Raw genomic sequence first — 24,654 nt, forward strand, 5'->3', positions numbered from 1 at the left:
TACAGATCTGAAGCAGGAACTCAATTTCAGCAGTAGAAAATTCAGCATTTCGTCAATAAAGATTCCGTCTATCGATACACGGATAGACATACCACAAATACTTCCCATTGACTTGAACGTTTCATAAGTAACCCGGTTCATCGTTTTAGACTCACAATAGATAACTAATTGAACCAATCATGATAGGACTTATCCCGCCTATCACCAGCCAGTAATTACATTTGATACGACACATCGAGGGGGCCTGAACCGAACCATCAAGAGCCTTGTGTAGAAGAGTCCCCTCGTACGACATTGTGAGTGAGCTCCCAGATAGATACGCGAGTGGTGGGTTGGGGATAAGGCGGAGATAAAACAACTGTTGGGACGGCTCTTGATTATCTCCCATGCTATTCCCCACTTAGATAAAGCTGTCGGATGCGACGATCGTACACCAGGTGCCCCCATTTTCGATGGCAAGTTACTGTAGCATGCCAAGTAAACGGTACCCTGAGATGCTATATCAGCCAATTAAGAAACATGTACTGGTTACGAACACTCATATGAAGCCCACTTTCAATGCGCTGGCTGGGATTGAGTCGTGTCCGCTCCGCCGAGATTCAAGATCATTGGCTTGCGAATCTTGGTATCGGTTACAGATACCGTATTGATATAGCCAGTAAACTGGCGGAACAAAGGACGATACTCGCACAATGATAAATAGCATGCGTCACCAGCAACTGAAGATTTCAGTCTTACACAATAACTGTTAGGCTATAACCGACACAAACATTATCGCAATGGCTTCTGACGACAAGCATCATGAGTCTCTGGCTTTTGACCAGGAAAATGGTTCCCAGATTGTTGTCGATGCAGCTGCTGAGCGATCTTACTGTCAGTTGCCGTCCATACGAAGAGAATCGGTAACACGTCCCATGCTAACACTAAGTAGTGCGCAAGATGGGTGCATGGCTCCTTTCATATCTGAGCGTCATGTACTTTTTCAATGCTGTTGACAGAGTAAGTCTTGCCCCAGATACTAGTGACTCTTCTAACGGCACCAGAGTAACCTGGGAAATGCCGAGACAGATGGAATGAGCAAAGACCTCAACTTCAAGGGCGAAGAGTTCTCACTTTTAATTCTCCTCTTTTATGTTCCCAATGGTCTCTGCGATCTCCCACTTAACCTGCTTCTGAAGAGGTTCTCTGGTAGAATCATGTTGCCGTCCCTCATGGTCGGCTGGGGTTCCATGGCTTTGTTGCAAGCTGCCTGTAAGAACTTTGCAGGGATGTTAGCCATCCGTCTCTTGTTGGGGTAAGTTACTAAAGCCTCTGGATATTCAGTATGAACTTGCCCTGACAGCCCACAGTGCTTTTGAAGCCGGTTTCTTTGCTGGTGCTGTCTTTTATCTGACTCTATTTTACCAGCGTGGCGAGCTTGGCTTTCGAATTGCGATATTCTTTGGTAGTGCGCTGCTTGCTAGCGCTTTCTCGGGTCTGATCTCGTTTGGCGTCTTTCAGATCAAGGTCTCTCACGTTCATGGTTGGATGTGGTTATTCATAATCGAAGGTGAGCGAAGGCCAAAAAACAAACCCTGGAGTATATCTTGTTGACCAGAGTGTTGCAGGTACAATGACTGTGATTTTGGGAATTCTCGCCTTTTGGTGGCTTCCCGCCGACCCTCAAAGTGCCTGGTTTCTGTCAGAAGAAGAGAAGCACGTTGCAAGACAAAGAGCCCTGCGCGATGGAAGCGGGGTTATTGGCGAGGAGTTCAACCTCAAAGAATGCTTCAAGAGCTGGAACAGCTGGAAATTTGCCGTATGGTGTGTCATCAGCCTGACATACCCCGTCGCTTTCTCCACCACCTCCAACTTCCTGCCGCTTATTATCCGCCGTTTGGGATATAACACAGTAATCACAAACCTTTTGACTGTGCCCCCTAACGTTGCAGGATTCCTAGTTCTTCTCGCGGTTACCTGGAGCTCCGATCGCCGCAGAGAAAGAACACTGCATATCGTTGGCAGTCTTTCTACAAGCCTCGTTGGCTTACTGATTCTCGCCACCATCGATGCGGAAGCGCACATTGGAGTAGCCTACTTCGCCTGTTTTATGCTGTGTGCTGGGGCATATATTCCGAGTTGTCTAGTCCACAGCTGGCACAACAACAACAATCTCAGTGAGAACTCACGAGCTGCCACGACTGGTCTGCTTGTAGGTCTCGGTAATCTCGGTGGTATTCTATCTGCTGGGACCTTCAGAACAACTTATGCACCTCGCTATGCACCAACCCTGATTGGCACAGCAGCTTGCAATGTCACCTGCATTGTTTTCACATTGGGTTTGGGATTCTGGATGAGAAAGCAGAACCGTACCAAGAACGAGGCACAAGGTGTTGAACTAAAGGCTGAGGATGTTGCTACTTCAGAAATCACCCGTGGTGAAAAGGATCCACGTTGGAGGTACTTTGTGTGATCGGGGAAAGCTTTATGGTACGGAGAAAGAGCAAGAGATGAGTATGTTGATTCTGATTGATGGATATACAGGAAGACAAACGAAAGCAATGTTGCTTTTAGTTGAACAGGGAGTAGGCCAGGACCTGCAGCTGATTATATACCAAGGTCCGAAAGCGAATTCAGTGTCTTCGCTATTGTATAAATACTTAGTATATGAAGCAAGGTATTTATTTAACTTAAGACTTACCAGTTTGATGTTGAGGAAGAACGTCTAACATCGCCAAACATAAGTGCAAGGGGAACCAATTCCAGTACAGCTCGTCATGCCATTGATTCCGTCTCCTGCATACGCCCCAGCCTTCCCGTTGCAAACTGTAGCTGGGTTAACTACACTCTTCGTAATGACGCAAACAGGGCCGTTTTCGCTGTTGGCGCACGATCCTGTGATGTTGAATATGGCGCACGTCGCCAGTTGGGCAAAGAGAGCGAGTACTGCAACAGTTCGCATAATGCGTGATAATTTAAGGATTGATGGGAGAGTATAGAGAGAGTTCGTGATGATGAGGACAGGAAGGTGATTGCATGGCGAGTCTACTAGTTAAATACTAATAGCATGAGTCTTATTGTTTACAATTCCTTGAGCAATGGATTTCTTGTACATGTCATGCGATCCTGAGACTAACCCTTTTCTCTCGACTAGAGTAACTTATCTCAAACTCGTATTTATCCATTACCTGAATTGTTCAAACCTTATAGCTCATTCAAGACTAATCTGTGTCCCTGTCAAGGCAGGCATATGCTTGCAATGTCTAAAACCTGGCGCGTAAACTAAGCTAAGAACTGACCACTTCTTATAATGTTTCGACAAATGCAACAAGATCGCGAGTTAATATAAGTTCATATAAAAAGAGCATTTACAACAACTATCTGTTATAAATACTTCTAAGACATTTTAACCTTTATTATATTAACATACTACAATTCAGTCGCTGAACCGGCGTGCCAGCTTTGTGAATTCCTCAGGTGATGTTGTGTATGCAAGGTTTATAGAGTTTGACAGACGGCAACATCGGAACTCACATCAGAGGACTGGCCTAGAACTGCCAAAACGGTGGCTGCAGTGCGCCACGAACTACATGCCTCAAACGCTCAAGTGCTGGCTAATAATAACAGAGTTTTATATTTATTGGCTTTTACCTTTCCAGGTTAGGAGAGGTAGGGATAATTAATGACATTACCACTTTGTGACACCGCCATCGACAAGAATGTCAGAGCCCGTGCAATACCTGGTGATTGGTCAGTATGTATAATTAAAAGTTCAATAAGCGGTGGCAATGACTTACGCGCTGGCATCACTAGCCAGGAAGACACAAGCCCCCTTGATATCGTCAGGTTCCGCAACGCGACGGTTCATGATCTCGTCCTTCCATCCCTCAATCAAATCCGGGAATGGCGCTGTCATCGCCGTTTTGACGTAGCCGGGGCTGATTGAGTTGACTCGGATCCCATACTCTTGAAGCTCCGCGGCAATTGGTGCGACCATTGCTCTCACCGCACCTTTGGTACCGCAGTAGGCTGTCGACCTCTGAGATCGAATAGCCATATGCGAAGCAATGCTGGCCACGAGGATAATACTGCCGCATTTGGTCTTGTTTCCGATCATAGCTTGAGCTGCCAGCTTTGCAGAGAAGTAAACACCTTTAGCGTTGACGGCAAATAACTTATCGAAGTCTTCCTCTTCGGTGTCGAGGAAATGGACGTTCTTGTTGACCCCTGCGCATGCTACCAGGATGTCTAGCCTATTGTTGAAATCTGAAGCCACAGCGGTGAAACCTTCTTTTAGACTCGACAACTTGGTTACATCCACAATATAAGACCTGATCTGGACCCCATAGCTGGAAATCAGCTGTTCGACTTCAGGAGCAGAGGGTTCAATCACGTCGAATATGGCAACGTCAGCACCCGCTTCGGCTAACCCCTGGGCAAACGCGAAACCGCATCCTCGACCTCCCCCAGTCACGACGGCTAGGCGGCCAGCTAGTGAGAACTGTGAGGCAATGTGAGTTTATGATATGGCAAAAATATCGGTACTAAGCAACTGACCTTTGACATTTTGAACAAGGTTAAAGATGTAATTGGTAGAGATGAGAAGTATCGCAATGTGTAAGAAGCTGTAACAATTCAACGCCTGTGTTGTTTAGTGGAAGAACTCACATACATGTCAGATTGCCTTTGAGGTGAATCACGAGACTGGGTGTCTTTCTACAATAGAGTTCTAAAGTCTGGTGGGCCATCATGCGACAGACTGCTATCCGATTCGACTCGCAGTCTCGTACCAGAAACTGAGTTCAAGAATGGGGGTGGGGGTTACAACGGTTCGCTTTCACAGACTCCACTTGTGATAACGCCTGATACCGCCAACCGGAACTAATCTGATACGGATCAGGGGGTAAGTGGGGGGTATGTCCCATTTCTACTCTGTACGGTGCTGTAACACAAGAACCCCGCATTTTGGGAGTTATCTCTGGGCTCAAGTTATATGGCATTGGACCTGACCGAGTGTGAAAGTTGACGTAAACAGCGCATTTCCGAGATATATCACATTTATTTTTCAGAGACTCACTCGAAAGATGGGCAAGAAGAAGGTTTTGGTCTGGTAAGGATTGCACTTAACTAATGAACATTTTACTAACCAGGGTATACCTAGCTACGGGGTGGATATCGATGCCGTGGCCGGTTGGCTGGGGTCATACGGAGGCGAAGACAGCACAAGCGACATCAGCAGAGGTCGGCAAAACAATGCACTTCACGTTTTCACGGCTAATCCTCTGGAGAACAGGTCTCTGGGCGGGAACAATCGGTACCCGACGCTTGTTGAAGCTATTTGAAAAGTACAACATCAAAGCCTCATGGTTCATCCCTGGACACAGCTTGGAAACATTTCCAGAAGAGTGTGCTATGGTCCGAGATGCTGGACATGAGATTGGTGTAAGTCAAGTATCGCATCGATAATCGGCATTCCACTAAGCGACGTAGCTACATGGCTACAGCCACGAAAACCCCGTGGACATGACCTTTGAGCAGCAGAAAGACGTTCTGCACAAGACATGGAAGTTACTCACCGACTTCTGCGGAAAGCCGCCCAAGGGGAGCGTGGCGCCTTGGTGGGAGACAAGTGAAGAAGGGACCGAGTTGATGCTCAGCTACGGAATCGAGTATGACCACTCAATGTCTCATCACGACTGCCAAGCATATTGGCTGCGGACAGGCGACTCATGGACCAAGATTGATTACACCAAGAAGGCTGAGGAGTGGATGAAGCCACTGACAAAGGGAAAAGAGACGGGCATGGTCGAAATACCTGGCTCTTGGTATATAGATGATTTACCGCCTATGATGTTTATCAAGAACTCTCCAAACTCACATGGATGGGTCAACCCGAGGCAAGTCTTTCAAGAAGCAAAGTGTTTGCTCAAACTAACACGATATGTAGAGATGTCGAAGACATTTGGAAAGATCACTTCGATTACTTCTACCGGGAATATGGTAAGCAAGCCACAAAGCTTGATGGAGGGAATCTTTCGGTTTACTGATACTCTGCAGACGAATTTATCTTCCCAATGACTATCCACCCCGATGTGTCGGGTAGACCTCACGTTCTCCTGATGCACGAACGCATCATTGAGCACATCAACAAGCATGAAGGTGTCGAGTGGGTCACGATGGGAGAGGTCAGTTACAGCTTACCACCAACTCTAATTGCGTTTAAACAAGTTCATACTGCTGACATTTGCCAGATGAGCGATTACTTCAAGAGCAAGAATCCTGCGCCTGAAGGCGCTCTTATGCCGGCAAGTCACGAGGAGGTGATGAAGAAGTTTCAAGAGTCCACGTAGAAGCAATGAAGTCACAATCTGTCGGGTAATTATATACTTGTAGGAAGTCAAGTTGAGCAATAAGTTTTACCAGTCATGATTTTTTAGCTACTGTTATTTATGATCCTCGGCATGTCTCTGCTGTGGCAGCTAAGATAAAATCACACATCAGATTGAAATGCTTGTCTTTGTAGAATATCATTTTCAGTGAGCTTCGGTAGACAACTCGGCTTCCGCGGATTCACGATGTGAAATGGGGCCGGCGAAAATAGGCGGACTTGGCAAGCCACTTTTCATTCTGTAGTTGTCCCGATCCCGACTCCGCAACAAGTCCGCAAAATGAACTGATGAGCATACTAATAATTGCAAAATATAAAACACCAGCATTGTTAGCCTAGATATGCGGTATACAATTGATACGACATATTTTTTATCACATTACATACTCAAGCCTACACTATATCATGGCGGTCAAAGCGGCATACATCGGAGCGTGCGGCGCTACTTTGCGGCATGTGCTAGCTTGGACATTGCTTGATGGTCATAAAGCAGCTGCTCGTGAGTTCAACGTGTCCCTACTCTTAGCAGCCAAGCTAATTCGTCCTCCATAGTTGTTCGAGATGAGTTGAAACTGAAAAAGACTCTCTTGGATCTCGGCGTGTCTGAAGAGATCCAACAGTCACAACTCATCGTTGTCACAGGATCATCTCGTGACGTGTCCACAGTCCGCAGTCTTCTTCTCAACGACCCAGAGATCATCTTCAGTGGCATCACAAGCACTTGGAAACTACGATTCAATCCGTTTCACCCAATTGCTATGGATGATGCCACTGTCACTGGCGACTCCGCTGCCGCGGTAATACAGGCTTTAAAAGATCTTGTTTCTACGAACAGTATCTCGAACTCACCCATCTACGCTCCAATCTCATCAACCGGACATGGTTCTCGTCGTGATCAACCACTCAGTCTCATCCCACTTTACTGGTGGTTGCTGAAAGAGGCGCAGGCAGACACTGCAGCTCTTGAGCGTGTTACTCGTGAGGCCGCCACGCAGAAACAGTCATGTCTTGGTGGATATACCATGCTTCGGCCGCCATTGCTGACAGATGGGGAGATGAAAGGGACGGCAAAGGTGCATACAGGGTGGATTTGGGAAGATGATGTTCTGAGGAAGAGTGACGAGCAAGAAGCCGGTATCAAAGTTGGATACACTATCAGCAGCATGGACCTGGCAAGATGGATGTTCGAAGAGATTATCCAAGGGGATTCCCAGAGTTGGAATGGAAAGTCTGTAAATTTGGTGTATTGAGGGACTTATTAATTGATTAAGAGAGCCTGAAGCTGATTGATAGCTACCTTTAATTTTTTACCCTCAATCATCAGTAGTTCTGAGCAAGGGATGCCATATGCAACCATGACCTGAAGGAAGTAGTTCTATAGGCAAAGGCTAAAAATGTGCTGGAACTTTGCTGTTTGCAATTGGCGACTCATTGGGTTCCAAGGGTTTGATTTCCAAGGCAAGGTTCAAGGCCTGACTCACACTTCGAAAGTTAGTCCAAGTTGAATTTGAACGCAACACTCTAATTTCTTGCACTATTCACTATATAAACCACCTAAGACTCAGCTGCTGAATTACTCACACCCTCATACATCACTCTCATTAATTTCACATCAGCCAGCACCCCTCTGCAGCCAGATCATCTATTGAGGTAAGATACCTTAAGGGACAGAATGTATGTCTGTTCAAGCGTCTTGAAAAGGGCCCCGCTACCCCGAGACGAAATCTTCTCTGAGATCCGTGGTCAACTAGAATCATACCATCGAAGAGATCTTTATATGCTTTCCGCCACAAGAATCGTTCAACCCTGCCCATTGCACCCTGACGCCTGGTCTCGAAGTGACCAGAGAAAGGTCGAGGATAAATCGCCAGATCAATTGGAGGATTGTTGCAACAAGACCCTGCCGAGTATATTGTGCCCGGCGCCAAGGGTCGTTTCCTACTCCACTGCGCATTGCATAATTGGCTCTACCACAAATGGTATCGACCATACCGGAATGATGTCGAGTACCACCAGTTCATTGCAAAGCTAGTTTACCCTTGCAGACCCCCTCCAGATATGCCTGCAGTATCACTGGTCACGCATGTAAACGACCTGCATCGGTAGATCTGCGACCGAGTAGCGACATACCAACAAGAGGTCGTGACCCTTTCCCCACGGTCCTCATATGAGGGTCTCCACTTTCGAGTTCAAGAGTTCTCGATCCTACAGCCACTGTTCAAGGCAGTAACAATCATTCTTTTAGAAGACAACTTGAACATTCGTGTAACAGATTTAGAGAAGCTGCCAGTACTCATCACCCTCACGGGTGAAGACAGTGGGCTAAGCCAAGAGCTCAACTTCAAATCCATCAGTAATCATTTTACAAAATTCTTATCTGATACAGCAGTCCAGGTGCCTCTGCATATAGCCACTGACTTCATCACCGCCCAGAATCAACGGGAAATTGCTGTCTCTGGCCCCAAGCCTGACCCTCTCAAGTCGACTCTGGGATTCAGAAACGGGATATTTCTACCTCCTGAAAACTTGCCTCTTATTGTGAGCTCTCTTGGAGGGGGGGGACGAACCAATCGAGGGGCCAAGCTCAACTTGGGTTGATACCCCGATTCATACTGGGTGGGCCGAGAGTCAACACCTTTGTAGATAAGAGGGTCTATCAGGGGGAAGAGAAACGCGAGCGATGGAATATGCTTCGGGAAGTCGCTGGTGTCAGCCTCCGTAGTGTCAGGATTCGCCGCCGAAAAAGCATATAATCGGGAGGCATATGGCAAATGCACTAGAGAAGGCGAGTATAGACATGTGAAAGAGATTGAATGCTGTAGATAGCATATAAAGGCCATGTTCCCTCGACCTAACTATAAGCTTCCTGCCCTCGGTGCGTGCTCTGTTCTAACTAAAAACAGCGATTCCAAGTTAAGAGTATTATGGCTGTAGTAGCTTTTTCAAAACGCGATCAATTACCTCCGCAGCCCCAAGCACTTTCTCCTCTTCAAGTTTCCGTCCGATTATCTGCAGTCCGACTGGGAGATTCATCGCAGCCATCTCGTCTTTCTCCTTGCTCCAGAGCCCTTGGTTCCATTCATCCTCAGGTCCTCTAGCAGGGTACGAGAACGGTAAGTCGACATCCCCTGATTGTATCGTTCCGCCAGGGATGACCATCGCGGTATAGTCAAGAACATTCCAGACCTTTGTGTACCCAACCCAACCGCATCCGCCGTGTCTGACAGCGGTGTGTGGCATGACGGGCATAAGGATCACGTCAGCCTTTCTGCCAGTGGCAGACTGGATCGAGTTCCACTTCTCCAGATATCCTTGCTGAAGATCCCACTTCTTCTTGTTGAGCTTCCAATATTCGTACACAGAAATTGCTTCGCCTTTATTGACAAGCCGCTTGACGTGAGGGATGAACGGTTCTCCAGCCCTTGATATATCTTGGCGGATATCTTCACCACCATCAGCGGTATAAAACATGTCCTATCCCAAAGTCAGTCAACTAGGTCGCGAATTCGACACCGGGAGCATCACCATAGTTCTAATACACTGCTCGTGGAGTTCAGTGTTCCACTCCACAATCTCATGTCCCTCTAGTCTCAAAGCTTCAATTGCATCTTGCAAGACTCGAGTTATCGGTGGATGCGGACGAACAACTCCGTCGTCCATCAGAACACCGATAGTAAGCGGGCGGCTATGCATTTCTTCGTATAGATGGCCTCGCCATGGAAGTGAAGCACAGCGTGCATCATACTCCCACGGTTTTGACTCGATGAGGCTGTGCATGGCATGCTTGATCATACCCAAGTCTCGTGCCATCGGACCAACTGAAGATGGGACATGCTCCTGCCCTTCTGTGGAAACAGGGACGCCTTGGTAAGGCAGTCTTGAGCTCTGGTATTCAATCAGAGGGATATTAGTGATTTCAAGATCGAGAAAAACTCACACTCGGCTTCAATCCATAGATGCCCATCATATGGCTTGGAATACGAATACTTCCACCAATATCCGTACCCCATCCAAGCATAGAAGCGCCGCAATAGATCAGGACAGCCTCTCCGCCTGTAGAGCCACCTGGCGTGTAATTTTTATTCATGGGATTGGTGGTTAAGCCCCAGAGAGGGTTCTCCGTCTCACACCACTAAATGGCAGTAAGCCACGGTATTCAGCCTGGATGTTGATGGGTTCCTTACCATGATACTTTGAGGCAAGTTTGACTTTGCGAGAACGATAGCCCCCAGTGACTTTAGCATCTTGACCAGTACGGCGTCCTTGGTAGCTGGAATGAAGGACCGCCCAACATAGCCTAGAGTGCTATCATAGCCTTTGATGTTAAATTGGTCCTTGAGAGTAACGACTGCTCCATGCAGAGGTCCCATTGGCTGTTTGTTGTTGATCATATAAGCATCAAGCTCTTCGGCTTGTCGCAAGGCATCTTCGAAAGCAACTTCCGTTAAACTAGAGTCCCTTTAGCTTTTGGTGTCCAAATTGACTGGGTTCGCAGTGCGCATCTTACCAGTTGGTCTATATTCAATTGATCGAGGTCAGAAGAATGGTGTCTATCAATTTGACACTCAGAGCAACACACCTGTTGATGAACTTGGATCGCCCTATATAGAGATAGCTAGTTAATGGCACCGCACTTATACGAATTTTAATCACGTACCGTCCGATTAAAACTTGCACAACGATTTTGCATGTCAGCTGCCCGTCGGATATAAGGCTCAAGGTTTGGGCTGTATCGGCAAATTGGTTGGTATCGATGTGTTTTAAGTCTTTGTTACTCTCAAATTCCAACAAAGCCTTGGATAAAATGTCACGTTGTTGTTGTTTCTTGCGCTCAACCGTTGACTGCCAAGGCTGAGGCTCAGGGTCAATTGAGCCAGGCGCCATTGTACTAATTTGCCAGAGAAGCCTGCAAGAAGCCACCGGAATCCTATTGTCGCTATAATAACACGAGTCGTTTTCTGTCCCCGGAAGAGAGGGAGGGGTCGTGATCTGCAGCACGACCCCATCCTTGGATATACTTTGCCAAACCCCGCGTCTATGCCGATATAGCAGTGGACTTAGTCGAGCTAAGCCGAATCGCCGAGATAACGATGACCAAAGGCGGTCGAGATTCGAGAGTGGGGGTGGACTCGACCCTAGCTTACTCATGATAGAGCCCGATTGATCGAATGATGGTGTTGCTACATTGCCCTCAACGGATGAGACGACATTTGGCGGGAGACGCCGCAAGAAGTCTTGAGTTGTCTACTGTTAAGAACCAGCTTGATTGATATATTCGGGAGGTGAATGTGTTGACGAGATCAATTGTTACACTGTCAAACACCATCATCACTCAGCACAGTATCCATCCCCCCATTACACTACAAACACTTGCCCCACATGGCCATTCCGACAAGCACAAATGGTCACCGCAACGGATATCACGATGGCGATGTCCATGATGTCTGCGTTGTTGGAGCTGGCCCTTCGGGTCTCATGTTGAGGTGAGCTTCCCGATGTCTGTTCGCCCTTTGTAGCCTGTACTGATGATTTCTCCAGTGTTGTATTGGCAAAGCTTGGTCTCTCAGTCAAGGTCATCGATGAGAGGCCTGATCAGACAACCGTAGGTCGCGCTGATGGTATCCAACCAAAGACCATTGAGACATTGCAGATGCTGCGAATTGGCGATGATCTTGTTCAAACAGGAGTCAAGGTCCATGACATCTGCATGTGGCGGGGCTCGCCAACCGAAGGACTTCGCCGTACAGGACGTGAAGTCCACTATCCGTCCTCAGTGGTAGATGTGCTTCACCCCTATATCCTTTTGTGCCATCAAGGCATGATGGAGGGCACGTTTATCAACGACCTACGGAAAAGTGGTGTCGAGGTCACTCGAAGTCACATTTTTCGAGGAGTAACAAGCTCTCCGGATCATCTCGAGATCGAATGCGACAAAGATGGTGAAACACGTACAGCCTTTTCGGCAAGTTACCTGGTTGGCTGTGATGGAGCTCGTTCGGCAGTGCGGAACACTATTCCTGGTGCCGGCTCTCAAGGAACTCCTCACAATTCTGTTTGGGGAGTTTTGGACGGAGAGTTGGACACCGACTTCCCTGACATCTGGAGCAAGACCGTCATATTCTCTGAGGAACACGGATCAGTCCTTCTTATTCCACGTGAGCGGAACATGACCCGACTTTACATCGAGATGAAGAGTTCAGTCACTTCGAAAGGCCTCGGTCAGGAGTTTGTCATGGAGCAAGCACGTCTTATCATGGCTCCATATACTGTCAACTGGACATCAGTGGAGTGGTTTGGCAACTATCAAGTATCCCAACGCTTCGCAACGCGGTTCCTGGACCCGACTCAGCGGATATTCATAGCTGGAGATGCTAGTCACACACACAGTCCAAAAGCTGCACAGGGAATGAATACCAGTGTCCATGACTCTTGGAACTTGGGCTGGAAGCTCAACCTTGCTGCACGTGGTTTCGCCAAGGATGGTATCCTTCTACAATCGTACGAGCAGGAACGGAAGAAGATCGCGGAGGATCTCATCAACTTTGACTTTGAACACGCCAATGAGATCGCTGGAGGTGACTCCAAGAGACTCGCTGAGAATTTTCGCAAGAACACACGCTTCATCTCGGGAGTGGGGGTTGAGTACGGTCCCAATGAGCTGAACAATGCTCTTGATGCCGCGCCAGGTGGCGATGCTAAACCTGGGTGCAATCTCCCGCAAGCCAAGGTTACACGCTACATAGACGCTTGCCCAGTCGATGTCCAGCTCGATGTCCCAGTTCTTGGCCAGTTTCGGGTCTATGTAGTCGCCCCGAATCTCACAGGTCGTCAAGAGAGTGGCTTCATCAAAGGCTTCGACGAGTCTATCTCAACATCAAACTCGTTCGTATTTCAGCTTGGCAAGTCAGCCCAGGTTTCTTACCAGCAGAAGCCTCGTGCTAGTCGTGCCGATGATGTTTACGTGCGGCCAGAACGGTACACAGCAGTCAACCAGTTAATCACCTTTGCGCTTCTCAGTAAGTAACATCTTCTGCATCGCCATTATATCACAGCAACTAACTCGTTGAATCTTTAAAGCCTCTACAGACAAGAATGAGTTTGAGCTCTCAGACTTACCTCCCACATTTTCCAAGAGTAGGTGGACGGTGTATTTGGATGACGCGGCGCATCTAGATACCAAGCGAACTTCGTGTACAGAGAAGTGGCTTGGCTCTGTCGATAGTGGAGAGGTTTCAATCCTCGTGGTTAGGCCAGATGGTTATGTCGGTGCTATCCGGCGTATCAAGGATGCTAGTGTCGAGGAGGGTGCGGCGGCGGCGAGCTGGCTTGATTCGTACTTTGGGGGCTTTCTGCAGATCCCTTCTGTCTGATCTCGCGTTTTATTGAAAACTCCTTTTTGAAATACTGTATCACTTATCTTTAGATGTCAAGCAAGGTTGACGAGACATGACGCGTTAGAAACTCTTCATTCAAGTTTAGCCAATGTGCAGCAACTATCAGCTCAGATTGAAATGTGATTTTATAGATTCTACCTGTTAGTCGTGTCGCTTTGGAGTGCCAAATATCCAATTGTCCAGCTCATACGCGCTGGCGTTGCATGAAGGAGATTAGTCAAACTCGCCATCCAAACAACGTTGTCGCCTCGTCTCGTCCAGGCCCAGACTCACTGATGTGTATCAGGTCACTCATTATTGGGCTCTGAAGCCCGCTATAGTATCAATGTGTCCGAGATTCATGAATGGACCAAACCATGTCCATACATAGCCAGGTCTCGATCAGCGATAGCGGGCACCAATTATCGGATGAGATCAACCCCATTTCTCCCAAATCCCATGGTTTAAACTTCAAACAACAGGTACAATCCGGGGAAAGTGGGGGTTTTTCTGTCAGCAGGACGAGTTCGAATCGATAAGATAGGTAGATAGCGTAGCATACGCATTGTCTTGGCCTGATCCTGCTGCTGGTCTAGCGGATGCTAAGGTTACGGCTGGGTTCAGGGTGTGCATTGACTCGGAGCAGCGATTAGTTATCTTGTCTGTCTATCTCTCTCTCACGCCACAAAAGGGGAAAACACGACCCTGTTCCTTGTCTCATGGGTGATAAATACAAGAGTCGACACCAGTTAATGTCCCCAGTCCTCAACCTCTCATCTTCAACGTGCTCAATTCTTTCAATAAAAGATCATCATGGCTTCAAACAACGCAGAAGATATCGCCGAGAAGGCCACTGGAGCCAAGCTTCAACACGCTCCAAGTGCGACTTCCTACCGTCTCGGCGATCACAAACCTGTTGAGGACAGTGCTGTTCGTGACTTCTACGGGAGTGCTGTCAACGAGTCGTATCGGCTAAAGTCTGAGCTTGTTGCCCGCCATCTCTCGGAGATTGGTACTGGAAAGTGAGTGTTTCACAGCCCATATGGGTAGTAATGTCTGTGCTAACAGTGACCTCTTGCTAGGTTCCAATGGATCCTCTTCGTCGTCAACGGTTGCGGTTGGATGGTCGATAACTTCTGGTCCCAGGGCATCACCGCCGTCCGTCCCCCGATCATGAACGAATTCGACGACATAACTAGAATCAGCTTCAGTTCAGTGGCTTACTACGTCGGACTGATTGTCGGAGCCTTCTTTTGGGGTACTGCAGCTGACGTTATTGGTCGCAAGCCTGCTTTCAACTCTACAATCTTCATCGGAGCAATCTTTGCTTGTGCAGTTGCTGGATCTCAGGACTTCATCACATTTTGCTCTCTCTGGGCCGTAATCGGTACTGCAGCTGGAGGCAACGTCCCAGTTGACAGTATCGTGTTCCTTGAGTTTGTTCCCCAGAGTCACCAGTGGTTGCTTGTCACACTGTCTGCATGGTGGAATCTTGGCCAGCTTATCGTGTCCCTTCTTTCATGGGTGTTCCTCGCCAACTTTGCTTGCAGCAGCCCTGAGGGTTGCCGCAGACAGGATAATATGGGATGGTAAGTAGTTCACCCTCCAGACTTCCGATGCATCGGATTAACAGGATGGCTTCTACAGGCGATATGTCATGATCACCCTCGGTGGTATTGCCATTGTCCTTGCCTTGGTCCGACTCTTCGTCTTTAAAATTCCCGAGTCACCCAAGTATCTCCTCTCCAAGGGACGCGACGCAGAGGCTGTCGAATCGGTCAACTACATCGCTCGGTATAACGGCAAGCCTGAGACCCTGACACTCGAGATGATGCAAGATATTGACCGCCAAATCTACTCGTCTGCGGTTATCTCATCTACCGGCGAGCCCGTCCACGCCATTCCGGATCAGACCGAGAAGAAGCTCTCTATGAAGGACATCCTCAGGGAGAACTTCAAGGACTTCAACATGAGCAGTTATCGCTCGCTCTTCGCGGGCCGCAAGATGGCTCAGCACAGTGCAGTCACATTTCTGATATGGCTTACTATTGGAATCGCCTATCCGCTGTACTTTGCCTTTATTACTTCTTATCTTGAGTCAAAGAAGGATTACACGGCCAGCTCATCGTTCAACCATACATACATGATTTACTGCATTGTCTCCGCCGTTGGAGTCCTCGGCCCCATTTCTGCAGGGTTCCTGGTAGAGACTCGGTTGGGCCGCAAGTGGATGATGGCCATCTCCGCTGTTCTCACAGGCGTCTTTCTCTTTGCATACACAGCTGTTGGCACTGAAGCCGCCGACATTGGATTCCAGTGTGCTACAGCTATCCTTGGAAACTTTGGTAATTCTTCCTTTTGTTCATTCTGTCATCTCACACACTAACATGTCTTGCAGAGTACGCCGTTATGTTTGCATTTACTCCCGAGTCTTTTCCTGGACCGGTACGAGGTACTGGTACAGGTATTGCAGCTACACTTCTCAGAGTTGGTGGCCTCGTGGCATCTTTTATTTCAACTTATTCCGGGTTCTCAGTTGTTCCCATTTATGCAAGTGCGGCGCTTTGGATTGTGGTTGGCTTCTTCTGTATTGGTCTTCCATACGAAACACATGGTCATGCATCTCTCTAGAGTCAGGATAGTCAGGATAGGGTGTTTAGTCTTGAATGACAAGTTTTGTTATATTAGTACTAGGAAATTGTCAATTGGTGTAATACATATTTATACTCTGCTCCAATGCCATTCGCTACGTGTTATCTCACAAATCGCTATCGTATCTCTTTCTCCATATAGCACGACTCTCAATCATTACGAACCTTAACATTTAACATTTAACTTCTATCGAGGCCAGTGACTCTAAACAATTATCAGAAATGTTTCTAACTCAGCTGATATCCACAGCAATGGTCAGTGGTTTCATCGAGTTGCAATAGGCTTTCTATTGTTGTGTATTCTTGCTCATCACCTCTAGACCAAAACTGAAAATTCACAATTATTACCCGGGAGGGATGAAGAGATTGGACCCATAAAAGCTGTGAAAGTAGCCCATCGGATGTCCTGTCCGCTCCGCGTCAATGCTAATCCTTCTCAGTCCTAGCTGTCTTAAACTTTCCGATCCTGGTCAGACCCACCCCCATTCTTGTTCTTCCCTGTGGACCCTGTCGTTCTGCGTCTTATCAGTGGCCAACAAGAATCATTATTAACTCCTCGCATCTGCGAACCCACCCACTTTCATCGTTCAAAGGTGGGGGATGGGGTACCGAGAGTCCATGCCAAGTTGCAACCGAAACAACAAAATGAACAAGGACAAAGTACATCGGCTACTAAAGCTTCACCATCCATAGCTACTTGATCTGTCAATTCCAAGCACAATCAGGCAACTTTCCAACAGCTCGAAGTTTCCTGGAAGCTTGTCACGTTCTCTCCCCTAGTCTTTACCCGTTACCCCTACAAACATGCCTATCGCAGTTACACCGCCAGCGGCACATGCCGCGCTGAAGGATACTGTTTTGTTCTCCCCTTTGAAGCTTGGCAAGCTGAACTTGAGGCATCGAATTGTGCAGGTACGCAGTGGAAACCAATTATCAATCCGCAAAGAATGACCTAACCATATCCTTCCAGGCACCCAACACGCGCATGAGAAGTGAATTCGAGTCCCGTGGAGTTTATGTCCCTGGCCCTCGCATGGTCAAGTACTACAGCGATCGCTCCAGTGACGGCGGTCTTCAGATTACTGAAGCGACCGACATTGCCCTGAACGCTAGTGCTTACCCTGGCGTCCCTGGCGTCTTTACCGACTCCCAACTACAGGGATGGAAGAAGGTAACGGACGCTGTCCATGCCAAGGGCGGCTTTATCTTTACTCAGCTATGGCATACAGGACGGGCGTCCTGTAGTGCGCAGCGAGGTGGTGAGAGGGCCGTGTCTTCCGGGGATCAGCCCATGCCGGGTACATATCTGGATGGCACTGATACCAAGGATGACCCCCCTCGAGCCCTGACAGTGGATGAAATTCACAGCCTTACTGCTGAATGGGCAGCTGCCGCCAAGCGAGCTGTTGAAGTCGCTGGGTTCGATGGTATTGAGATTCATGGCATGTACACACACAAAATCTCCCCTTGTGCCTTTTGCTAACTGTTGGGATCAGGTGCCAATGGTTATCTCCTTGAGCAGTTCCTTCATGATAACATCAACAACCGAACTGACGAGTATGGCGGCTCCGTTGAAAACAGATGCAGATTCCTGCTTGAGGTTCTCACTGCATGTTGTGATGCTATTGGTGCCGACAAGGTCGGTCTTCGACTTTCGCCTTACAACTACTTTCAGGGCACGAAGGACAGTGATCCCAACGCTCATTGGTCGTACCTCTGCGGCCAGATCGCCAGTCTGCCAGACAACCATAAACCTGTTTACGTCCACATGTAAGTCACAGACTACCCTTGGAACCACGTCCAATTGACTGACGATCATCAGGATTGAGCCCCGTTTCGACGAGGTTCTCGATGAGCAGCAAAAGCTCGCTGCACTTGCCAACGGTAGTAGCAAAGATGGTACTGCTGTTGAAGTTGGAAAGCAGGCAAACTCGCTCAACATATTCCGCAACATTCTCCAGCCTTCTGGAATTCTATTCATGGCCTGCGGAAACTTCAACCGAGACAATGCTCCCACCAAGATCAAGAGTCAAGAGGCTGACTTGGTCGCTATGGGCCGACACTTTATTGCCAATCCTGACTTGGCTGAGAGATTACAGAATGGCTGGCCTCTGAACGCATATGACCGCAGCACATTTTACGGTGCCGATCCTCCGGAGAAGGGCTACAATGACTATCCTTTCTACAGCCCCTCAAATGAGGTGAAGAGTGAAGCATAAAGTGGGAGTCTGCGGTGGAGGTCGATTCTATAGACTATATATTGGCGTGGGCAGCTTAGCTGCCATGGAATAAACAGGTATTCAAATGAAATTTGATTCCAACAGTGAGAAATAAATGTCATCTGTTAAAAGCTGTCACCAACTATGAAACCACTTGACTAGTTACATTTTCGCATCTGTTTTATTTTACTTTTCGTTTCGACTATCTCCAGATTCAATCTTGCATCCCTCACTGTCAATAGCAGGCGTATCTAGACTATGTAGTTAACCGCCGCCCATAAGGTTTAGCATTGATAACTAGAATCTTTCTTGTCCCCCCAGGCCAAGAATGCTTGATCTTTATATGGATGACTCTGCAAGGATTTCAAGGAAGTTAGAATGTCTTTGCTTCCATTACAGGAAAGCTGAGAATTCTGAAGCCAATACGGCAGAAATTCTTGAACAGTGCTTAGACAATGCCATGCAACCTTCATAAATGTTTTATTGACTGACCAACAATACCTTAGCTAGACATACTGCATTGCTTCTAGTTAGAGACTTGCTCTTAGTGAGCCGCCACTGGCTTCAGACTCGAGCTGCGAGAACTTTTCATCAACATCCTTCCACATATCATACGTCAACAACCACCGTCCAACTCCATTATATCTCCAAGGAAATGGATCCTCTCCTGTCTCCGAAGACTGCGGGATGATTGGGTTCTCGCCACTGAGCCACTCCTCATCCCACTTTCCGTAATGTCTGAATCGTTCATCTCGCTGTCTCTGCTCCTCACCATCAGGAAGGTGGTATATCCACTGATTATATGTTCCTCTTTGCACAACCATCTCGGTACGTTCTCGACGGCACGACTCGTAGACAGCCAGCGCTTTCAGCTTTGAGGCTGGTGACTTGTCGCTGAGCTTGGCGAGACATAGTCCGAGGACGCCGCCATCTTCTAGAGCCATACCAGCACCACTGGCGAGATATGGCAGTGTCGCATGGACAGAGTCGCCTAGCATGGTCAGGGCTCCCGAAGGATGTGACCAAGTTGGATCGAGGCCAGGGCGAATGCATAATCTCCACTTAAGAACAGAGTCGCAGAGGCTCAGCATCTTCCCGATTCGAGGATCCCAGTCGGCGAAATGGGCCCTCATCTCTTCGATGTTGCCCTCCAAAGTGTTGCCACTATCGAGTGGGATATCATCTGGCACCAGGAGAACCATGTTGAAGAGCTCCCCTCCTTTCAATACGTAGTTGACAGCGTGTTTATCGGGACCGACCCAATAGTTGACTTGGGGGTCTTCCACGAATGGCCTCAGGTCTGGGTCTTTTCTCATCTCGTCAGTCGACAGCAGCAGCCGGTATGCCAAGTCACCCGTCAATTGTGGAGGATCGGATCGGCCGAGGAACTGCTCTCTGAGTGAAGAGGCAATGCCATCTGCGCCGACTACCAAGTCAGACTCCATGGTTCGACCTCCTTCTAGAAACACAGTTGCGTGGCTGTTGTCTTCTGCTATCTCGTAGGACAAGACTTTAGATCCGCAAAGAACCTTGGCACCAAGCTCTTGAGCTCTGTCCAAAAGTGCTTTGTGCAGAGTCGCACGATGAAAATCGAGGAAAGGGTAGCCTCCCGAGGCAGCCGCGTAGCCATGGTAGTCCATTTCTGAGAGATGGTTTCCTTTCCATCCGATGAAGTTACATTTTCTTGGCTTGGTGGCATTCTTAACCAATTCCTTCTCGAGGCCCCAGGAGAAGAGAACTCGAGCAGCGTTGGGAAGAACTTGGATACCGGCGCCGACTTCGCCGATTGCTGGTGCAGACTCCAAAACCGTGACATCATGGCCGGCGAGACGGACTGCGATTGCAGCACCGAGACCACCGAGACCGGCTCCTACAATGACTACCTAAATACACATTAATCCCAAACTAAATGCTCCCCGATGTAGAGTCTTGAACTTACATGAAGCCTGCTTGAATCACTCCTCTCCGTCACTTCCTGTATCTTGTAGGTAGGCATCTTGTCTCTAGGCTGCTGGATCGCAATTGGGAATAGGCAGAAAAAACAATATCGAGCAAAAGGTCTCTACATTCGTATTAAAAGTCTACGTGACGCGGTCTCGGTCTTGTGGCAAAGCAGACACAAGTGGTGGTGCGATTCCTCGTTTGTCCGATTTACGAGACCGATGCCGATATGCTCGTGCCTTTCTTTACATTCTGGGTCTAGATAGCCATCGCTAGTGCAAACGCGGATCTTGAACCCGAGTTCTTTTACCCACTCACCCATGCCCTGTTTGTATCCTCCCACTTATCAAGATAATGTGCGTGCGGGGAAGCTGATAAGGGTGGGGATTTGGTAGCTCCGTGGCGGAGTCCAGCCAAGCCTATCACTTATCAGAGTTTAACGGCATTCGGCAAATCCTCCCACTCTAGAACCCCAACGTTTCCTCACTCTATCTCTCGTTCATCTTTAACATTTCCCACCTCATCCCACTCTACAGCCATGTACGGAGCCGACGACGAGCTGTCCCTAGCGGTCGATGCGTTTCTTACAGAAGCCATGGGTCGTAAACAGACACAATCGCAGGGTCAATCAGAGACCTCTCGAAGAGGTTCTGCAGCCTCACAGCCAGGTCCCCAGAGTGACAAGTCGTTTGAGTGTACTCATCCAGGCTGTAGCAAGAGGTTCACGCGCTCAGAACACTTGCAGCGACATGCTCTCAATCACTTACCGGGAGGTTCTTCATGTGACATATGCCGTGCACACTTCAAACGGCCTGACTTGCTGAGTGAGTGACCATGTTTTGTATAGCCGAGTCAATCAAAATTTGTTCTTACGTTTCCAAAGGGCGACATATGGAAAGACATCGCCAAAAGGATCTTGAGGCCGGAGGAACCGGCTTTGGCGTTCTCGATACACGAAAGAGATCCTGGGAAGCACCCGACGGTACGGTCGTTGAAAAGCGACCGTGTCGGGACACCAAGACGAAAGCTAAGACTGCCAAGGGTTCGGGACAGAACCCCCATGAGACACAACAAGTCCCATCTCCAGAATCCGACCAAGCAGACAACACAGGGAATCAATCCCCTGGGCTGATCACTTGGGGCCATAACGAAGGCCAGCCAGTGCATGGAGTCGATCTTCATTCCTCATCCGACTTGCATATTGAAGACTCCATCTTTGTTCACACCGCTGGCGAACTGGTTACAGACGACCATTTAACCAACTTTACCACTTCAACCGACCCATTTGATCCCGGCCAAAGCATAGGCGAGTTCTCATTCGATCAGCTTGACCCTCTGCTCCTCAACGAGTCGTTCGTGGACAACGCGGCACTTGACTACACGCAAAACTTCCAGCCAGATACAGCCAGCTCGTTTAACATGCCCTATACGACTGCGCTGGACTACAGCTGGTTATTTAACATGAACTTGAACCCAACACCAACACCCCTCACAAAGTCCAGCGAGCAATATATACCGTCGGCCCAAATGTCGGAGCCCGTCCAGATATTATCACCAGACTCTGTGAACAGCACGCGCCGCTGGTCAGAGTCGGTACAGTCTCACAACAGCGATACGAGGCAAGATGCCCCTGATCCACGAACCGCCATCTTGAACCATATCAAGACAACTCCAGAGAGCTTTGCCAGCTCGAGAAACGAGTCTATAACGCCAACACAGCAGAAAGGCGCCAAACCATTGAAGTCTCACGTTACCCAGGATCAACGCTACGTCGAGGAACCGCAATTCAATAGGCCATTCTCGATGCTTGACAAAGGTCAATCGATACCAAAGATCGACGAAATCGTGCGCAAACGGATTCTCCAAGTCGTGGAGACTGCCAACCCGTCTCTACCTGATCCTCGTCACTCCGTGTGGGATGAGCCATTACTGTCCCAAGACTCCTTACAAACATACCTAGAATTGTTCTTTGTAAAGTTCAATACTGCCTACCCACTCATGCACCTTGCAACCTTTGATGTAAACAGAATGGAATCGTTGCTTCTCCTCTCCGTCCTCCTGCTTGGTGCAACCTACTCTTCCAAAGATGCTCATCAGCTGGCTGTGTGCATCCACGACGTTATACGGCCTAGCATATTTTCCCATGCTAGCTTTTCGGCTCGCGCAGAACTTTGGACTCTGCAGACTATCCTCCTGGTGGAATGCTTTGGAAAATCTCGAGCTGGGCAGAAGCAACACGACATGAGCCATCTCTTCCATGGACTTCTTATAAATCTCATTCGCAGATCCGACTGCCAGTCGGTCCGCCCTCAAGGGCCACCTACTGACTGCACCGAGACAAATGAGGGCTTATTGCGAGAGGCTTGGAGACGATGGGCCATTGCAGAACAAAAGAAACGGTATGTCGCTCAACGAAGAACCTTGGTGATAACATTTAGCTGAAATATAATTGCAGTCTCGCACTTCTGTGCTTCATGTGGGATACACAGCATGCAGTTCTCTTTTGTCAGAGTCTCTGTATGTCAGCATTTGAGCTTCGTCTTGAATTGCCATGCAGCCAAAGAATATGGGAAGCTTCAGACCCAACATCATGGGCTATGGCATGGACTTCATCAGCCTGCACTTCCCAGCAGAGCTTTTACCTTCCCAGTCTCAAATCATATCTTGGGCCATCGGTGCCGCGTCCAAAAGCATTGACGGGGCTGTCTCATGTACTTATGCTGCATGGTCTGATGTCCATCGCTTGGGATATGCAACGCCGTGACCAGACAGCGCTCGGAGTAGTAGATGGTGGTGGACCCGGATCCAACTGGCGGAAGCTCATAGGCAACGCTTATGACGCTTGGAAGGAAGACTTTGATGGTTACATAACCTCGATTCTTTCACGACTCCAGAATACACCCGAGGACCAGGCTCGAAGAAGCGAGTACGTGGCGTTTGCTACTGCATACAATGCTTTGTTTCACTCAGCACAAGCACTTCTTCATATGGAGTTCCTTGACATACAGATCTATGCTGGCGCTCGCCATATCTTGGGTCGGCCAGTTCAGCAGAAGGACTACCGTCGATCCGCAAAGGCGGTCAAACAGTGGGCTTCGGTCACAGAACGACCAAGTAAAGATCAACCTTCAAACACCGAACACAGCACAAGAAGCCGCAAGAGACCGGCATCTGTGGCTGCATGGCACGCATCCCGCCTGCTTCATGAAAACACAAAGGTGCTCACTCGTTCAGACGCCATGCAGCTCTTCCACGTCCCCTGGTGTCTGTACCTTGCAACTCTTGCATGCTGGGCATTCTGCCACGGTCAGCCCAATAGAGGAGGTATGCTTGACATGGACGATGATGCTGAAGATAGTGACGACGAGAGCGATGAGATCATCTGGAACCCTCGAGGGGAAATGCACAACCTCGTGTCGAGAATGGCTCAGAAGGGGCCTGAGGAGATGGATGTGACATCAGGTCAACAACGACAGATTGTCGGGCTTGTCTGGACTATGGCTGAGACGCTGAATAAGGTTCGGTGGGGGATCTTACATGCTGGTGTTGTTGTGTTACGGGGCTTAATACCGCAAAGACTCATTAATCAGTATGATGAGCCTCACAATGATGCATTTTAGAGTAGATATACTGATTTCAATAGGAATATAGCGTGCCACTGCTCTATAGTTAGTGGTCAATGTTCTATACTTGCATTTAAGTGTTTATTCCTCTTATTGTAGAGAACAGCGCGATCATCTGACCAAAATTGTGCCATTGTCGCTATAGGTATGACTTTACATTATGCATGATGGGGTTTTTGGAGAGTGCAAGTCATCAATAAGAAAGACGTTTGGGATTGGGATGCGGCTGCAACAGTGAATATACTTGCAATCCGTGTCTATAGACTGGGGGCTACAGATCTCGAATGACTTGTCAGGCTCACGGTAAGAAATTTCCCACTCAGAGTTCATCAAGAATGTTCTTGGCTGCGATCTCATCAGCCCTAACAGCCCCTTCCATGAACCCAGACCAGTATGGCGAGGCTTCCGTTCCTGCCCAGTGTATGCCTCCGATGGGCTTTGTTACAGCTGGACTAAATTGTGTTCATACGTTCGGAGGGA

The 24,654-nt window shown here is 48.4% G+C and overlaps 10 protein-coding genes across 11 annotated transcripts; 7 read left to right on the forward strand and 3 right to left on the reverse strand.

Moving 5' to 3' along the window:
- Positions 1 to 779: 779 nt before the first annotated feature.
- Positions 780 to 2,452, forward strand: FVEG_10998 (hypothetical protein; the record flags this gene model as incomplete). Its single annotated transcript, XM_018900160.1, has 5 exons — positions 780 to 873; positions 932 to 999; positions 1,044 to 1,294; positions 1,350 to 1,549; positions 1,608 to 2,452. 5 exons carry the CDS (start codon positions 780 to 782, stop codon positions 2,450 to 2,452), a joined length of 1,458 nt encoding a protein of 485 aa, XP_018758394.1.
- Positions 2,453 to 3,557: 1,105 nt separating this feature from the next.
- FVEG_10999 (hypothetical protein) lies at positions 3,558 to 4,654 on the reverse strand. The gene is made up of 3 exons (XM_018900161.1): positions 4,537 to 4,654; positions 3,777 to 4,480; positions 3,558 to 3,719 (listed from the first exon to the last, which is right to left on the reverse strand). The coding sequence occupies exons 1-3, from the start codon at positions 4,543 to 4,545 to the stop codon at positions 3,668 to 3,670; spliced, it is 765 nt and encodes a 254-aa protein (XP_018758395.1). The 5' UTR covers positions 4,546 to 4,654; the 3' UTR covers positions 3,558 to 3,667.
- A 306-nt stretch (positions 4,655 to 4,960) lies between these two features.
- FVEG_11000 (hypothetical protein) lies at positions 4,961 to 6,478 on the forward strand. Its single transcript, XM_018900162.1, has 7 exons — positions 4,961 to 5,089; positions 5,141 to 5,220; positions 5,273 to 5,421; positions 5,470 to 5,876; positions 5,927 to 5,979; positions 6,037 to 6,164; positions 6,231 to 6,478. The coding sequence occupies exons 1-7, from the start codon at positions 5,064 to 5,066 to the stop codon at positions 6,327 to 6,329; spliced, it is 942 nt and encodes a 313-aa protein (XP_018758396.1). The 5' UTR covers positions 4,961 to 5,063; the 3' UTR covers positions 6,330 to 6,478.
- A 294-nt stretch (positions 6,479 to 6,772) lies between these two features.
- FVEG_11001 (hypothetical protein) lies at positions 6,773 to 7,735 on the forward strand (the record flags this gene model as incomplete). The annotated part of the gene is made up of 2 exons (XM_018900163.1): positions 6,773 to 6,866; positions 6,920 to 7,735. 2 exons carry the CDS (start codon positions 6,773 to 6,775, stop codon positions 7,615 to 7,617), a joined length of 792 nt encoding a protein of 263 aa, XP_018758397.1. The 3' UTR covers positions 7,618 to 7,735.
- Positions 7,736 to 9,164: 1,429 nt separating this feature from the next.
- FVEG_11002 (hypothetical protein) lies at positions 9,165 to 11,326 on the reverse strand. Its single transcript, XM_018900164.1, has 7 exons — positions 11,025 to 11,326; positions 10,947 to 10,968; positions 10,875 to 10,882; positions 10,552 to 10,816; positions 10,305 to 10,499; positions 9,893 to 10,252; positions 9,165 to 9,841 (listed from the first exon to the last, which is right to left on the reverse strand). Exons 1-7 carry the CDS (start codon positions 11,249 to 11,251, stop codon positions 9,290 to 9,292), a joined length of 1,629 nt encoding a protein of 542 aa, XP_018758398.1. The 5' UTR covers positions 11,252 to 11,326; the 3' UTR covers positions 9,165 to 9,289.
- Positions 11,327 to 11,561: 235 nt separating this feature from the next.
- FVEG_11003 (hypothetical protein) lies at positions 11,562 to 13,875 on the forward strand. Its single transcript, XM_018900165.1, has 3 exons — positions 11,562 to 11,850; positions 11,906 to 13,383; positions 13,445 to 13,875. The coding sequence occupies exons 1-3, from the start codon at positions 11,747 to 11,749 to the stop codon at positions 13,735 to 13,737; spliced, it is 1,875 nt and encodes a 624-aa protein (XP_018758399.1). The 5' UTR covers positions 11,562 to 11,746; the 3' UTR covers positions 13,738 to 13,875.
- A 678-nt stretch (positions 13,876 to 14,553) lies between these two features.
- Positions 14,554 to 16,371, forward strand: FVEG_11004 (hypothetical protein; the record flags this gene model as incomplete). The annotated part of the gene is made up of 4 exons (XM_018900166.1): positions 14,554 to 14,762; positions 14,823 to 15,329; positions 15,388 to 16,085; positions 16,139 to 16,371. 4 exons carry the CDS (start codon positions 14,554 to 14,556, stop codon positions 16,369 to 16,371), a joined length of 1,647 nt encoding a protein of 548 aa, XP_018758400.1.
- Positions 16,372 to 16,943: 572 nt separating this feature from the next.
- On the forward strand, positions 16,944 to 18,720 carry FVEG_11005 (hypothetical protein). Its single transcript, XM_018900167.1, has 4 exons — positions 16,944 to 17,303; positions 17,362 to 17,833; positions 17,888 to 18,161; positions 18,214 to 18,720. The coding sequence occupies exons 1-4, from the start codon at positions 17,196 to 17,198 to the stop codon at positions 18,608 to 18,610; spliced, it is 1,251 nt and encodes a 416-aa protein (XP_018758401.1). The 5' UTR covers positions 16,944 to 17,195; the 3' UTR covers positions 18,611 to 18,720.
- Positions 18,721 to 19,067: 347 nt separating this feature from the next.
- Positions 19,068 to 20,743, reverse strand: FVEG_11006 (hypothetical protein). Its single transcript, XM_018900168.1, has 2 exons — positions 20,550 to 20,743; positions 19,068 to 20,493 (listed from the first exon to the last, which is right to left on the reverse strand). Exons 1-2 carry the CDS (start codon positions 20,604 to 20,606, stop codon positions 19,141 to 19,143), a joined length of 1,410 nt encoding a protein of 469 aa, XP_018758402.1. The 5' UTR covers positions 20,607 to 20,743; the 3' UTR covers positions 19,068 to 19,140.
- A 325-nt stretch (positions 20,744 to 21,068) lies between these two features.
- On the forward strand, positions 21,069 to 24,389 carry FVEG_11007 (hypothetical protein). 2 transcript variants are annotated; one of them, XM_018900170.1, is made up of 4 exons: positions 21,069 to 21,375; positions 21,435 to 22,950; positions 23,007 to 24,140; positions 24,203 to 24,389. In XM_018900170.1, the coding sequence occupies exons 1-4, from the start codon at positions 21,090 to 21,092 to the stop codon at positions 24,222 to 24,224; spliced, it is 2,958 nt and encodes a 985-aa protein (XP_018758404.1). In that variant the 5' UTR covers positions 21,069 to 21,089; the 3' UTR covers positions 24,225 to 24,389. The 2 variants fall into 2 exon arrangements, with proteins under 2 accessions (XP_018758404.1, XP_018758403.1); XM_018900169.1 differs by having other exon boundaries at positions 23,007 to 24,246.
- Positions 24,390 to 24,654: the final 265 nt, after the last annotated feature.

The sequence above is a fragment of the Fusarium verticillioides genome, chromosome 9 (genome assembly GCF_000149555.1).
Source record: "Fusarium verticillioides 7600 chromosome 9, whole genome shotgun sequence".
Taxonomy (NCBI): domain Eukaryota; kingdom Fungi; phylum Ascomycota; class Sordariomycetes; order Hypocreales; family Nectriaceae; genus Fusarium; species Fusarium verticillioides.

What these genes read in the sequence shown, in the direction of transcription:
- FVEG_11007 (XM_018900169.1), top strand. Translation starts at nt 21,090, where the DNA reads ATGTACGGAGCCGACGACGAGCTGTCCCTAGCGGTCGATGCGTTTCTT. An exon ending in CAAACGGCCTGACTTGCTGA is followed by an intron (nt 21,376 to 21,434) that starts GTGAGTGACCAT and finishes ACGTTTCCAAAG; the next exon opens with GGCGACATATGGAAAGACAT. An exon ending in ATTGCAGAACAAAAGAAACG is followed by an intron (nt 22,951 to 23,006) that starts GTATGTCGCTCA and finishes ATATAATTGCAG; the next exon opens with TCTCGCACTTCTGTGCTTCA.
- FVEG_11000 (XM_018900162.1), top strand. Translation starts at nt 5,064, where the DNA reads ATGGGCAAGAAGAAGGTTTTGGTCTG. An exon ending in ATGCTGGACATGAGATTGGT is followed by an intron (nt 5,422 to 5,469) that starts GTAAGTCAAGTA and finishes TAAGCGACGTAG; the next exon opens with CTACATGGCTACAGCCACGA. An exon ending in CATGGATGGGTCAACCCGAG is followed by an intron (nt 5,877 to 5,926) that starts GCAAGTCTTTCA and finishes CACGATATGTAG; the next exon opens with AGATGTCGAAGACATTTGGA.
- FVEG_10999 (XM_018900161.1), bottom strand. An exon ending in CTGGCTAGTGATGCCAGCGC is followed by an intron (nt 3,720 to 3,776) that starts GTAAGTCATTGC and finishes ACCAATCACCAG; the next exon opens with GTATTGCACGGGCTCTGACA.
- FVEG_11003 (XM_018900165.1), top strand. Translation starts at nt 11,747, where the DNA reads ATGGCCATTCCGACAAGCACAAATGGTCACCGCAACGGATATCACGAT. An exon ending in CCTTCGGGTCTCATGTTGAG is followed by an intron (nt 11,851 to 11,905) that starts GTGAGCTTCCCG and finishes TGATTTCTCCAG; the next exon opens with TGTTGTATTGGCAAAGCTTG. An exon ending in AATCACCTTTGCGCTTCTCA is followed by an intron (nt 13,384 to 13,444) that starts GTAAGTAACATC and finishes GAATCTTTAAAG; the next exon opens with CCTCTACAGACAAGAATGAG.
- FVEG_11005 (XM_018900167.1), top strand. Translation starts at nt 17,196, where the DNA reads ATGCCTATCGCAGTTACACCGCCAGCGGCACATGCCGCGCTGAAGGAT. An exon ending in TGAGGCATCGAATTGTGCAG is followed by an intron (nt 17,304 to 17,361) that starts GTACGCAGTGGA and finishes ATATCCTTCCAG; the next exon opens with GCACCCAACACGCGCATGAG. An exon ending in CGATGGTATTGAGATTCATG is followed by an intron (nt 17,834 to 17,887) that starts GCATGTACACAC and finishes TGTTGGGATCAG; the next exon opens with GTGCCAATGGTTATCTCCTT.
- FVEG_11002 (XM_018900164.1), bottom strand. Translation starts at nt 11,251, where the DNA reads ATGGCGCCTGGCTCAATTGACCCTGAGCCTCAGCCTTGGCAGTCAACG. An exon ending in GTGCAAGTTTTAATCGGACG is followed by an intron (nt 10,969 to 11,024) that starts GTACGTGATTAA and finishes ATCTCTATATAG; the next exon opens with GGCGATCCAAGTTCATCAAC. An exon ending in AGCAGTGTATTAGAACTATG is followed by an intron (nt 9,842 to 9,892) that starts GTGATGCTCCCG and finishes ACTTTGGGATAG; the next exon opens with GACATGTTTTATACCGCTGA.
- FVEG_11006 (XM_018900168.1), bottom strand. Translation starts at nt 20,606, where the DNA reads ATGCCTACCTACAAGATACAGGAAGTGACGGAGAGGAGTGATTCAAGC. An exon ending in GTGATTCAAGCAGGCTTCAT is followed by an intron (nt 20,494 to 20,549) that starts GTAAGTTCAAGA and finishes ATGTGTATTTAG; the next exon opens with GTAGTCATTGTAGGAGCCGG.